General features: G+C 42.6%; 1 protein-coding gene across 2 annotated transcripts in view; it reads right to left on the reverse strand.

Annotated features, from left to right (window-relative positions):
- Ptpro (protein tyrosine phosphatase receptor type O) overlaps window positions 1-13201 on the reverse strand; it is a 207585-nt gene that overhangs the window by 30839 nt on the left and 163545 nt on the right. For both annotated transcript variants that reach the window (XM_028780946.1, XM_028780947.1), the window contains 4 exons: window positions 12419-12539; window positions 11119-11187; window positions 8945-9028; window positions 2434-2469 (listed from right to left, as the gene is read on the reverse strand). In XM_028780946.1, the coding sequence (XP_028636779.1) occupies window positions 2434-2469; window positions 8945-9028; window positions 11119-11187; window positions 12419-12539 (310 nt within the window). The remainder of the gene's footprint in view (window positions 1-2433; window positions 2470-8944; window positions 9029-11118; window positions 11188-12418; window positions 12540-13201) is intronic.

Here is a 13201-nt window from a genome sequence, read left to right on the forward strand (position 1 = left end):
AACACCACACCTGTGTAATTGGTGAACACCACACCTGTGTAATTGGTTAACAAAACACCTGTGAAATTGGTTAACACCACACCTGTGAACTTTTCTTGGCAAAAATTGAAGTTTCACTTTTCTGGAGTGAACACTCACTGTTTCGACATTCTTTAATTAAGGGTGCCATCTGGTAGTATAGTTTTAGAGAAAAGAATATATTGACTAGACTTCCTAGACACTAGGAATTAAACTACGAGTGAAGTGTAAATCTAGAAGTCTCTAGGTGTTTTCTGAATTTTCTGAAGCTGTATTTTCTCCTCTACACCCAGCCTTTCCATTTGGGCAGGGACTATACAGCTAGCCTGTTCTTTAGTCTTGTAACTAATGTAACCGTTCAGTTTCTCCCGTGAGTCTGCAGTTCCATATCCTTTACCAACCACATAGCATGGGCTAGGTATTTGGTTAAAGCTGTTGACTAGCGAATCTACCTGGTAGGCTACCTTATGACATTCATTTCTGCTAAAATTTTAGTAGATCATAAGGAAATGAAAGTTCTTGGGTGTTCCATCTAAACTCTAGTGTTTCAGATCAGAACTTATAGGAAAAATGATTCTTGCTCCTAAACATGCTTGTGAACATGGGAGTTCATAGACATACTGACATGCTTGGCTAGTCCACATGAGCCAGGGATGGCTGGGATATAGCTTAGTGGCCTGCCTAGCATGCACAAAGCTTCACCTTCAATCTCCTCCTCGGCAGAATCATGAAAACCTAAAAGAGTCATGGTTAAGGGATGAAAGTGAGGAACCTGCCATGGGGCCACTGGGGAGTAGATGTCTGGCAAGAGCCCAGGCAGAGTCCTATTTCAGAGGAGTCCTCACTTTAACCTTTTTCTCTTTCCAAAATACCAGCTGAAGATGGACTCGCATGTCTAACACACTTTGTTAGAGCTGCTCTCTCTGCTGTGGATTGCTGTAGTGAGGTATTTATCTTACTTCTGGATTTAACACTTAACCTGCCCCCTGTTCATTAGGAAAGCAGGAGCTAGCTGTAGTGGGTTGGTCTGATGCTGCGTGGGTTGTAATGGTAGGTATTGGCCCCTAAGGCCTGGCTGCCCTCAGAGAGTCTGTGAGTAGACCCAAGTGGCACATGTCTTGTTCTGTTTCTGTCAGCAACAATGCCACCAGAGCCCCCTTGCCTTTTTGTACTAACACATCAGTGTTCTCTCCATGGTAAAAATCATGACTGAATTCTATTTTAAAAAAAATGTTTCACTCTTTATATGTCCTACAGAATTTTAAGCAAGAAAAGGCCTGAAGCTGATAAACTCATAAGCTTCTCAAATGAGAGGATGGTTAATTTCCACTCCCCGGAATCCTTCTCTTATGACTTAACAGTTCAGGAGGTAAGTAAGAGCCCAGGCTAGTTAATTATCTTTCCTGTCGATTATGAAGGATTTCAGAAATAGTACTGTCAAAGCTTTAATTTTAACATCAGCTAGAGCAAGAGCCTTTCTCTGGAATAAATGAAGACCTTCAAAACATAAAATGACCAGAGCCTTTGTTTACCTTTACGTATGTGTTAGATGGTCATACGTTTGTCGTGTCACATGGCCTCTGGCAAGCTTTCTGTAAGTCTTAACAATCCAGCCTTTCTAAGGTTCCATATGGTAAGGACTGATGCTTTTCCTGACATGGGTTCTGTGATAAGCATCCTTAGTGATCTCCCCATCCCGGTGCATGAGCAACACAGACTGTGCTTTTCAACACACACCATCCTCTTCCTGGACAATTCCTTGTTTGAAAACATGCTATCTTTTTGACCTGGGTAGCCACTGTTTGGAAACATGCTATCTTTTTGACCTGGGTAGCTGATCTTGACACAGCCTTCAGTTAACTGAGACTGGCATCTCAGGTAAGGGGTTGCCCAGATCAGACTGGTCTGAGCGTATGCCTGTGGGGAACTGTCTAGAGTGTTAATTGCTGTAGAAGGACCTAGACCACTGTGGGTAGTACAGTGCTTCTCTGGCTTCTGTGGGTTCTCTGGACAGGTGACTCTGCATGAGCCATAGTGAGCCAGCAGGCAGAGTTCCTCCATGTTTTCTGCTTTAAGTTCTTCTTTGTTTTGTTTTTGAGAGTGGGGATGGGTCAGGGGGTATCTATCTATGTAGCCCTTGCTGCTCTAGAACTTGCTATGTAGTCGAGGCTGGCCTAGAACTCACAGCAAGCTGCCTGCCTCTGCCTCTTGAGTGCTGGGACTAAAGGTTTACACCACTACACCTGCCTCCTGCTTCAGTTCTTGCCCTGGCTTCCCTCAGTATCATACTGTGACCTGTAAGATTAGATAAACCCTTTCCTCTCCTGAGTTGTAGCAATAGGAAGGTTTAAGCTTGGAAAGTTAAGATCATCATGACGGGTGAACTCTCGGAGGGCAACAGTGCTGTGGACTTACTTCGTCAGTTTTCTCTTCTTTAAGCCGTTTTTACTCCTGAAAATTGAAAAGGAAAAAAAATCCACATTTATCAGGATAAAAAGTTGGTTCATATGATTGAACTTTAAATTTAATGTAATTTAAAAATTAATTTAATTTTTATCAAATACTTCGGGTTTGTTAAATTAGTCTTCTGTTCATGCAAAGATAACAATTTCTGACTCACGTTAAGAAACTATTAGGTTGCAAGAACATGCCTGCGTTTTATATTTCCCCCTTGCTGAAAACTGAGTTCTATAAATACAGTCGTCGGCTCCTGGTGATTACCTTAGTAGGATGTTTTATTAGTAAATTACACAAATATCCACTTCCTGATTTCCAGAGTCTATAAACAAGAGAGAAGAGTCGGGGGATAAAGAACTAATGCCAGGATTCTTAGTTTCAGACTGAAATAGCCTTGCCGGTCATTCCAGCAGGCGGTGTGAACTGTGTCACTGTTGGAGGGAAGGGTGTGACTTACACAGTTCTCCTATGTACTCATGCTTTCAATAAATAGGAAGAAATGGGCCTGCCATGTGTTTCTGCTTAGTACATTAATAACTCATAAGCTCGAACGCAGGAAGTGTTAGTGTATGGTTCAGTTAATCACATCTACTTAGGGCTATTGAGATTGATGGTGTTCACACAGCAGGTTAAGGACTCAACCCGCGTCGCCTCACACCACGATAGCAGCTCTGTGTCTAAGTACTCTGTCGTATTTTCATCATCTGTACAAGCAGCACGCATTACCTAACTGAACACATGATGAAATGGTAGTAAATATTGCTATAATCCATATCACAGGTCTTTAAATAGTTTAACAAAGGCACACATGTTTCCAAAAATGTCAATAGAAAATAATCAGTTCTAGGTGCAAGTACTTGATACATCAAGTGACCGATTTGTACAATAAAACTGTGACTGTGTAGACATCTCAGCTCCAGAAAGCCTTTGAAAGAATAAAGCATGCTTTTTTGCACCTGGCACATGGCCATGTCTCACGGGGTGTGGTAGATTCTTATTGTCCCACCTGCTAGACGCTTGTGCCCTTCAGGGCTGAGCATGGACAGTGAGTGACATAGTGAATGGCCAATGAATGATTATTATGTTGAAATGAAGGAAACTATCTTAAATTCATACTATCCTCACGACTTCACCTAGTGAGTCAGTTATGCAAATTACACATTTTCTATGGAGTATGTGATATGGTGTGCATGTATGCATGGTGTATGTGTATGTATGTATAGTGTTTGTGTGTATATGTGTGTGTGTGCATGTGGTCTGTGTGTGGGAGAATTCAGTGTGTGTGTTTGGAATCGTGAGTGTGTGTGTGTTCATTTGTGTGTGTGTATGTGTGTATGCATGTGATCTATGTGTGGGAGAATGTGCTGTGTGAGTGTTTGGTATAGTGTGCCTGTATGTGCAATGTGTGTGTGTGTGTCTGTAGTGTGTGTGTGTGTCTGTAGCATGTGTGTGTGTATAAGTGCATGTGATCTGTGTGGAGGAGAATATGCTGTGTGTGTGTTTGGTATAGTGTGCATGTATGTGCAGTGTGTGTGTGTATGTCTGTAATATCTGTGTTTATATGTGTGCATGTGGTGTGGTGTGTGTGTTGTCAAATTGAAGGAAAAGGTCTTAAATTCATAATACCTGCATAACTTCACTTTGTGAGTCAATTATGCAAATCACACATCCCGTGTGTTCTCTTTATTATATGTTGTTTTAAGGTAGGAGCAGGACTAGGAAATGGAGGAGTGAGGAGGCTGGGTTGAACACAGGAGACAAATATGCTCAAAGCATGGGATATATGTGAGAAAAACGTTTTCCTGAGGGCTGGGGCTGGCTCAGTCAGTACAAGGTCTTGCTGACAGGTCTGAGAGCCTGGGTCCAGCCCCAGAACTCAAGGCAGAGAGAACCGAGTCCTGAAAGTTGTCCTCTGACCTCCACGCATTCACTGTGGTATGATTCTGCAATCATACCACACACACCCCTCACACAACCACACACAGAGATGTACACTGTACCAAACACACATACACACATGCACACAAACCACACAAATACTCATGCATGCACACATCACATGCATTCCCCTGTCTAGACACATATATACACAGACCACACGCACACACATATGTATACACATACACACATGCACATCATACCAAACACACACACATACACACACACACATACACAGAAGCTCACACCACTGAATAAATGCACCACTGTGTAGAATGAATGCACACCAGTAAAAGGAAAGATTATTTGCTATTCTCAAACTGTCTAAAGCATAATAATAGCGTGGTCTGTCACTTGGGCTTGTGAGGTCTTGGGAAATGGGGCCTCCAGACAGCAAGGAAGCAGTCAAGACAAGGGGTTAGGAGGAGGGAAGCATCCATAGCGGCATGTGGAGTTTCTGGGATTGGATAGTTTTTATTTCTTCCCATTTTCAAGTGAAGATGCCCTATGCCCCTTTCCTGTTTCTCCCTTTCTTGCCTGGACTCATCTTCTCCGTCTTTTATCTTAGACATTAGAAGAAATACAAATCTGCCCCATCAGTTAAAAAGCACTAATGTCAGGCATAGCCGTACCACTTAGGATGCTGGAACCTAGAGAAAGCTCCATGGCTTCTCCTTGGTTCAGCTCTCATGGTGGTAAGTTAATGTCAGGAACACTACCTAGCCCCTTACACCAGCACTTTAAGAATGTATGAGGCCAGGGCAGGTGGCTGACAGCCCTGCTAAATCAGGAGACTGAGAGTGAACAAGAATTCTCTCCTACTCAAACAAACTAAAAGAAATCCAATGCAAAGGGGTGTGTGCGGAAGAGAGATGCTGCATGCATCCCTGCTGATGGAGTGAGCTACTCTTCCTCACAGCTCAGGGGAAACAAGACTCATGGGGAACAGATGCACGTGGTTTTTTGTTTTTTTTTTTTCAATTCTGTTTGTTAGTGAGTGAATTTTCAATGTGATGTGAAATTCCACTGTATAATTTGTATGGTGTATGTGCTGTGGCCATGAGGGTCTGTGTGTGATTTGTGGACTCTTTCAATGCTCTAAGGAGATTCCGCTGAATCAGGAGTGTCCCTATTTCGGAAGGCTGTGGAATGTGCCAAGACTGACTGATGACAGACCACAGCACATGGACAGCATCTTTCTGTGCTTTTTTGAGTGCTGTGCAAAATGTACTACTACAATGAGTGGGAGTGGAGAATTCACTTATGTATAGGTAAAGGCTTGACTATCAATTTACACTGTACATGATGGGGCAAACTAGTGTGCACACGTGACACTCAAAGGTTTGAGCAAAGTTTATGGCCTCATCTTTTTTTCAGTCATAAAGATTACCCAAACAACCAAATGAACATCACCCATCAGATAGGCAGGCAGGCATGAACGCATGCACACACATGCATGTGAAACACACACATACACACACACACAAGATAGAGAGACAGAAAGACTGACAGAGAGACACACAGAATCATACACACGTCATTTTCCCCCTTTTTATTTATGGGTGACAAGGTTAAAAGCTCCAGTGGCTTAGAGAAGCTAAGGTGGGTTCTAAGTTCTTTGGGGGTACAACAGTCTGAGAAAACCAACCACACTACAGCCCATTCCTCAAGTGTCGGAGGCAATGACAGAGGTGTGGACTCAACGGTGATTAAGACAAAGTATAGAACCCTCAAGACCCAGGTTCGTAAGTGCAACAATTTCCCACGCAAAACCAAAGCCACCATAAAATCTGAAAAAGGCCGTTTGGTTTGTACCCTACTTCAAACGTAGCACACACTGGCCATGTATACAGCTGAACACTGTAACTGAATGTCATCCATGCTTAAAATACCCTTTAGGAGTCAGTAGAAGCACAGATGTCTGAGCATGGCTTGCAGGTGGCTATGGCAGAGAGAAGGAACAGCAGTGAATTTAGTTCAGAGTGGAGATACCCTTAAAGAGACCGACTTCAAGACCGCTGAAGTCAGCAATCCTTGTAGAAGCCAATCTAATAGGGCACTAGTGCCAGACACACATTCTGTCACCAGGGGTTGGGGGAGGACTACATGACTGTCGGATGGGATCTCTCGACTTCCTCTCAGTCTCCTAAAGGCATCTGAGGCTGGTTAGCAAACCAATAGGAACCCATCTCTTCAAATCCCCTGCTTCTAGGGGAAGCCGAGTAATGCTTTGAAAGCATGTGGGGGTGGAACTGTGTTGTCTGTGGCTGGTGTTAACAAGGTGGATGAAATATGAAGACAAACACACCCATGGGAGGCTTAGCGAACCCAAGCAGAGGGAGAGGTTCACACATCAAGCAGTGGGGAATTCAAGCTGCACTTTCTGGTTAGGATGTGTGGACATTTTAGATTGTGACAAGAAAGACTGGCCTCTTATCGTGAACTGTCTCTTCTCACCTGGAGGCAACTATTTACAACCTCAGGATGTTCTTCTGAAAACAGTAGGGCATTTCGCACCTCTGGACTAGGGTTTCACACTACCTGATTGATACTCTCCATAGTGGACCTTGAAGGGGTTGGCCATCTGTTCAACAGCGGGTCCTTAAGGAAGACACACAAATTGTGAACTATAGAAAAGGAGAAGAGCTGAGAGACCAGGCTGGGAAAGGTATGTGGCACTGTTCACAGCTTTCTTTTAACTGAACCCTGTGGCAGATGCTCCAGTCACAACCTGCCTCTTAAGGACAGTTGGGAATTCCTTAGGATGATGAAGTGTTTAGCTGAAAGGTAGTGCAGGTTTCAAGGTCAAGGTGGAATTTACATGTACTGCTCATACCCAGAGAGTATCTAATGCTAACTACAGGACACACTGAGTTGATGATGTGGACATCTTAACCTGAAAAGTGGCGACAGCCTTGATAACAGTAGTGAACGCCTCTACAGTGGTGTGTGGTTGGCCTTGTTAAACTTCCCTCTGGTATCTTTAAAAAAAGAACGTACAAATTTTTAGTGGCAACGGATACTAAGGAGCTCTTTTTCAATGCTGCTTCCTTTGCATCTTGCTATCATAAATTAGATCACCTGTATCCCTCTGCCCTCAGAGAACTGGACAAATATTTGGTCAACGGCTTCTGTGCACAAATTGCTGTCGAGATTCTCCATCCTTCTCTTCCTTCCCCACCCTTCTCTCTCCTCTCTCTCTTTGTGTCTCTGTGTCTCTCTGCTCCCTCCTCCTACCTCTCTCTTACACACACACACACACACACACACACACACACAATCACTGTTTCATTCTATGAGATACCTTTATTTCTTCCTAGTCTGCTTCACGTTACTCACATTTCTGGTAGCTGTTTATTATTATTTGCTACCAAAACAACCATGAATTAATACTTAAGAACAATAAATCATGTGTGTGTGTGTGTGTGTGTGTGTGTATGTGTGTGTGTGTGAGAGAGAGAGAGAGACAGAGAGAGACAGAGAGACAGAGAGAGACAGAGAGACAGAGATTTCTCAGGGTTTTTTTGGAAGACTTTTTCTCTAATGGTTTTGGGGTAAAATAACTTTGAATTACTTGGCCTAAGAAGTCAAGTCTATTTTCATAATTGTTATCATTATAGCATAGCAAAAGTCAAAAAAGATATGCTTCAATACTTGATTATCTGTGTGATTTAGATATTAAGGAAATAAAAGATTAAAAGAAAGTGCTTCTATTCTGTTCAGAGTGGAGAGGGGATTTTCTGGGCTCAGAACCTGTATTTATTATATGATGGCTCATGATATCAAGATACCCACTCTTCTTAGGGTAAAGACTTTATCTTTAAATTGTGTGTATATGTGAGTGTGTGAGAATATGGGCACACCAGTACAGGTGCCTGAAGATGGCACTGGATCTCCTGGAGCTGAATTTACAGGTGGTTGTGAGCTGTGTCCCCACCCTGTGGGTTCTGGGAATTGAACTTGGGTCCTCTGCAAGAGCAACCTTAGCTGCTTAGCTACCAGCTCAAAGTTCCATCTTCCCATCTCTAAATGGAATATCACATGCTGCAGACTGTGGGAGTATTAGCGAAGATAACTGCACATAGAGACTTATATGCAGTTAGATAGTCAGTAATTACAGAAGTGAGGTTATGAAAGCAGAGGGCTCCAGATTCCGAGGCTCCTGCCTCTACCTTCCCACCTATTCCTTCTTGGAAATAAAGGAGCCCTCTCATGTGTGGGGATGGGAAGAAAAATGGGATTCAAAGATTGTAGGCCAACAGACCAACCCCCAGAAGACACAAATGATGAGGAACTTGGGACAGGAAAGCTTGCAAGAGACATACAGAATATTTAACTGGGAAGACACTGTAGGCGTCTGGGTACCACTCACTGTCTCAATGCCTCTCCACTTCCTCCCTCACAACACGCACTGAGAATCCCATGAAATCCAGCAAGGAGAAACAAATCCCATAACTCCTTGTGTTTACTTTCTGCAAGCTGACTTTTAAAGACTTCGTGTTGGGTAAATAGTAAAAATGAAGTCACTTACCAAGGGTTAATATAAAATGCCAAAAGATAGTCAGTCCAAAGACATGAAGGCAGCAGGGTTAGGAAAGCAAACACACTCCTACGCCTGTGAGCATTAATAAACAGATGCAAAGATGAAAACGTGGTAAGGGTTAGTGATTCAGCTGTGTACAGTTATCAGTAAGTTACCTGCCGGGGCCGACCCACACCATAGTTCAATAGTATTCCCCTTTGTAGTCTTCCAATGCAAGGCTTAAAGGCTACAATATTGGCGGAATTGGCTTTTATTCACACAAGTCCTCACTGTAATCAGAGACAACTTTCAACTCATTTGGCACCAATTCGTCTGCTATTAGGAAATCTAGTTTTCCACTCAGTTCCCCAAGGCTCAGTAGCACCTAATGTGTTATTTTTCAACCCTCAGCCCTTGCAACCTAACCTAATTTAAAAAGTCAGGTAGGAGAATGGCAGCTTGTATGAGTGGAGAGAAGTGGTCAGGTTGCATATGTGGGTTCCAGGGAGGATCAGGCTTTTGTACCACTTGATGTGACATCCAACAGTATTTTCAACTTAAACCATAACCAGTTTCTAAAGCTATTTCTTAAAGCACCCACTCAATGTGCTTCTTGGATATCATTCATTCAAAATCGACAGATTATCCATGGCCTGGGGTTTTTCATTGGTCCTTATCAAAGTGGAAGTAAAGCATTAAACAATCTCATTTTAATTCTTATTGACATTAAATGTCCAGTTGGAATCAGCTTTCACAGATTCAAACAGCACTCAAGTTAGAGCATCCATTCATGTGGATTGAAAAATGCTTTTCGATGCACCTATAGTTAATAGTAAATCTAGAAGGAAACTGTCATCTTGTCACTTCAGTTAGAACAAATCCCCACTGAGATAGCACATCTCACTCCCTCAGAATGTGCTGTTGCTGGTGAAACTAAGCTTGTTACGAGCTGCAGGAGAATTTTCTTGATTTTATAGAAATGGCCTGAAAGGAAATCTTTTAGTTTCCCCAAATTGGTTTATAAATCTTATAGATTGTGACTAGCTATGAAATTCATTAACACACGGCTTTCTAGGGTCACAGATACAAATTGGGGTTTTTCTGGGTGAGCCCCATGCCACTGGTTTAGGGACCCAGTCTTTTAAAGGGAAGAAGCAGGAGTAGGTGAGTCTCTTAATCTTGAGAAGAGTCCTAACATATTTGAACAAACTTCCTCATGTTTCTAAAATTGTCAGCACCAAGGGCTTATACATTCTCTTTCTTCATAACGGGATTGATCATATTTTAATAGGAACACTCTATTCATGTTAAAATTTTAAAATGACTCAAAGTACAGTCATATCAAAGAGAATCTCATTTCAACTCTGTTTTCGATGAGAGCGGGTCATCGCCGACACTCTGAGAGAGGGAGATTATATATTTTAAATAAAGTTCTTTACCTTGTAAACTCTGTAGGATTAAAACTCTGGGCTCTCAACATCTGTTTCTTTGACATTGGCCACTTTGGGGAAGGTGGGTTCATTTCAACTCTTTGATGGTTGCATGCAAACTACAGGATACAAGGAACCCTGATTCCTTAAGTGGAATAAGTTTATCTAATTGCTGATTCTCTTGGATATTCTGAATTAAATGCTAAGCTGGACAGGACTGCTGTTTATTACACATCATAGTTCAGTACAACTGCAATGGAATTCATCTCTAGGCAATTTTCTAATTACTTCAGCATCTCTTCCTTCTAGGACCTTCCCTTCCAATTATAAATGACAAAGGCATCATACAATTTTCAAATTTGTATCTGTCTTTGTTACAAGAGGTGAGCCCCTTAGGCTGAACACTTTTATTTCATATTTGAGTAGAAATGTTGGCTCTCATTGCCAGGCACTTGGCTATGTTATGTTATTTATTCAAGTCACCCCCTGGGCCTGGGGCTGCCACTTGTTCATTGCAGCTTTTGCACTGGAGCATGGCTTTGGGCCCTTTGCATGACTTTTTGTCCCTTTTTCCTCTACTTAAGAATCCCATTCAGTTTATAGAAATGATTCTGGCCACATTGATTACCTGCTGAAATAAAGAAAGGAAATCCAGAAAAAAAATCACCTATGCCTTAACAACAATAAAATAAAATTTGAAGCAAGTACCGGCCAGCTAAGCCAGCTGGAGACACGTCCTGATATGATACTCACCAACTGTAGGGAAGTTTCCCTTCCCTCTCCAAGGATGCAAAATTGACAAATGTGCCAGCTCCACATTCCCTGTTGGTAAGAGACAAAATCAGTGTGATTACTTGACAGAGCTTTTTGCCTGACATGAAGGGCAGGAGAGACTTTGATCCATCTTCTCAGAATAGCATTAAAAGGGGGTGTGTGGGGTGGGTAATGTAAGATTTATATGATTCTGTTTTACATACAATGCCAAAACCAAAGATAAAACACAAAGAAACAGCCCATTGAAATGTAGCAAATGAAACTCTTTGAGCCAAAATAGCCAATGGTTGACCCTGACATACATCTGCACGGCCATGGCTGACCCTGACATACATACATCTGCACTTCCATGGTTGACCCTGACGCATGCACCATCTGTTCCTCCATAGCTGACCCTCCACCATTGCTCGTGTGCATGGCTGTTCACCCCATGCTTCCCCTGAGTTGGACATTACATCATACTACTCCACATTGCCTGCTAAATGCAGGTTACAGTCGCTGCTTCCCAGGAGATGAACTTTCTCTGGCTTCTGGGCCACAGAACTTTAGTCTTCATTTTCCTCCACTGGCTAGCTCTCACCAGTGTTTTTCTGTTGCCTTTTGTGGTGGTTTGAATAAGAATGCATCCCCTAGACAACATCTTCCAATGCTTGGCCCATAGGGAGTGGCACTATTAGGAGATGTTTCCTTGTTGGAGGAAGTGTATCACTATGGGGGTGGGCTTTGAGGTCTCCTATGCTCAAGCTCCACCCAGTAGGGTACACAGTCTCCTTCTGTTGCCATAGACCAAGATGTAGAACTCTCAGCTCCTCCAGCACCATGCCTGCTTGCATACCACCATGTTTCCCGCCATGATGATAATGGACTAAACCTCTGAAACTGTAAGCCAGCCCCAATTAAATATGTTCCTTTATAAGAGTTGCCATGATCATGGTATCTTTTCATAGTAATAAAAATCTAATTAAGACACCTTTTTGTTTTTCCTTTCTGGAAATAGGCAACTGTTCAACTCTATGTTTGAAGCAAATTTCTCAGATGCAGTGGTTACCAAATGAACAGCAATGTCTTCAGAAAACTAATTGATTTTCCTGAACATGAAGAAAGTAGTTGAGAATGTGTCTAAGGAAAAGGACTTGAGGCTTAGCCTAGTGGTAGAGTATTTGCCTAAAATACACAAGGTCCTGACTTCTATCAGCACATCATCATCATCACACACACAATCTCACAGACACATATACTCATGCTCACACACATGAACAAGCAACAGTACCTTTCTTACCTAGCCATCTGCAGGTGCTTCTTTCTGAGAATCACAAGGGTCACTAACAGCAGTCCAATTAAAAGCGTGCTGAGGATGGCCAGTACCGAGATCACCACCACGTTAGGGTTCACCTCTGTAACTAGAGAGAGAAATCACACGTTGCTAAAGATTACAGGGCATGGAAAGTGACAGAGCCATCCATAGTCTTTCCTCTACCCGTAGGAACGTTGAGCTTATGATGAAGATGATAATGACAACATCTATATTTGTCTAAGGGAACCATTGCCCTGTCTTACAGGGGAGCGCTGGGGGCTGACGGGTGGTCCTTAGGTAAATGAGGAAAGTGGGTTATAATTTACAAAATGGTAATAGTTGTGTTCCATTCATATTTGAGAGGAAAGAGCCTTTTAACTGGACAAAAGTGGGACATGTGGATTGCTGTCTATGTGCAGGTGAGGGCAGGCACAGGATAAGGTGAGGGCCTATGATTGGGCAGTGGAAAAGGAAGGCGGGCTGAAGTGAAGAAGAGGTACAGAGAGAAGGAGAGGAGGAGCCAGAACCACACAGCCCTGGGGGCCATAAGTACTGTGGATTTCTTAGATACTTGATTAAATACTAAGCAGGGTGCGTTTGCCCCGTCTAGGTGTGTAGCTTGTGTTTATAGCAATTGAGTTTTGAGTTCATTGTGCCGGTGTTTTGTGAGTTGAGAATTTACTAGCATAAATCTGACTGATAAATCACAAGCTTCCAGAGTTTTGATTTTACTGGGTTCTGGAGATATGTGACAGCTAACCACAGGGG

This window comes from Grammomys surdaster, unplaced genomic scaffold, assembly GCF_004785775.1.
Source record: "Grammomys surdaster isolate TR1022 unplaced genomic scaffold, NIH_TR_1.0 373, whole genome shotgun sequence".
Taxonomy (NCBI): Eukaryota; Metazoa; Chordata; class Mammalia; order Rodentia; family Muridae; genus Grammomys; species Grammomys surdaster.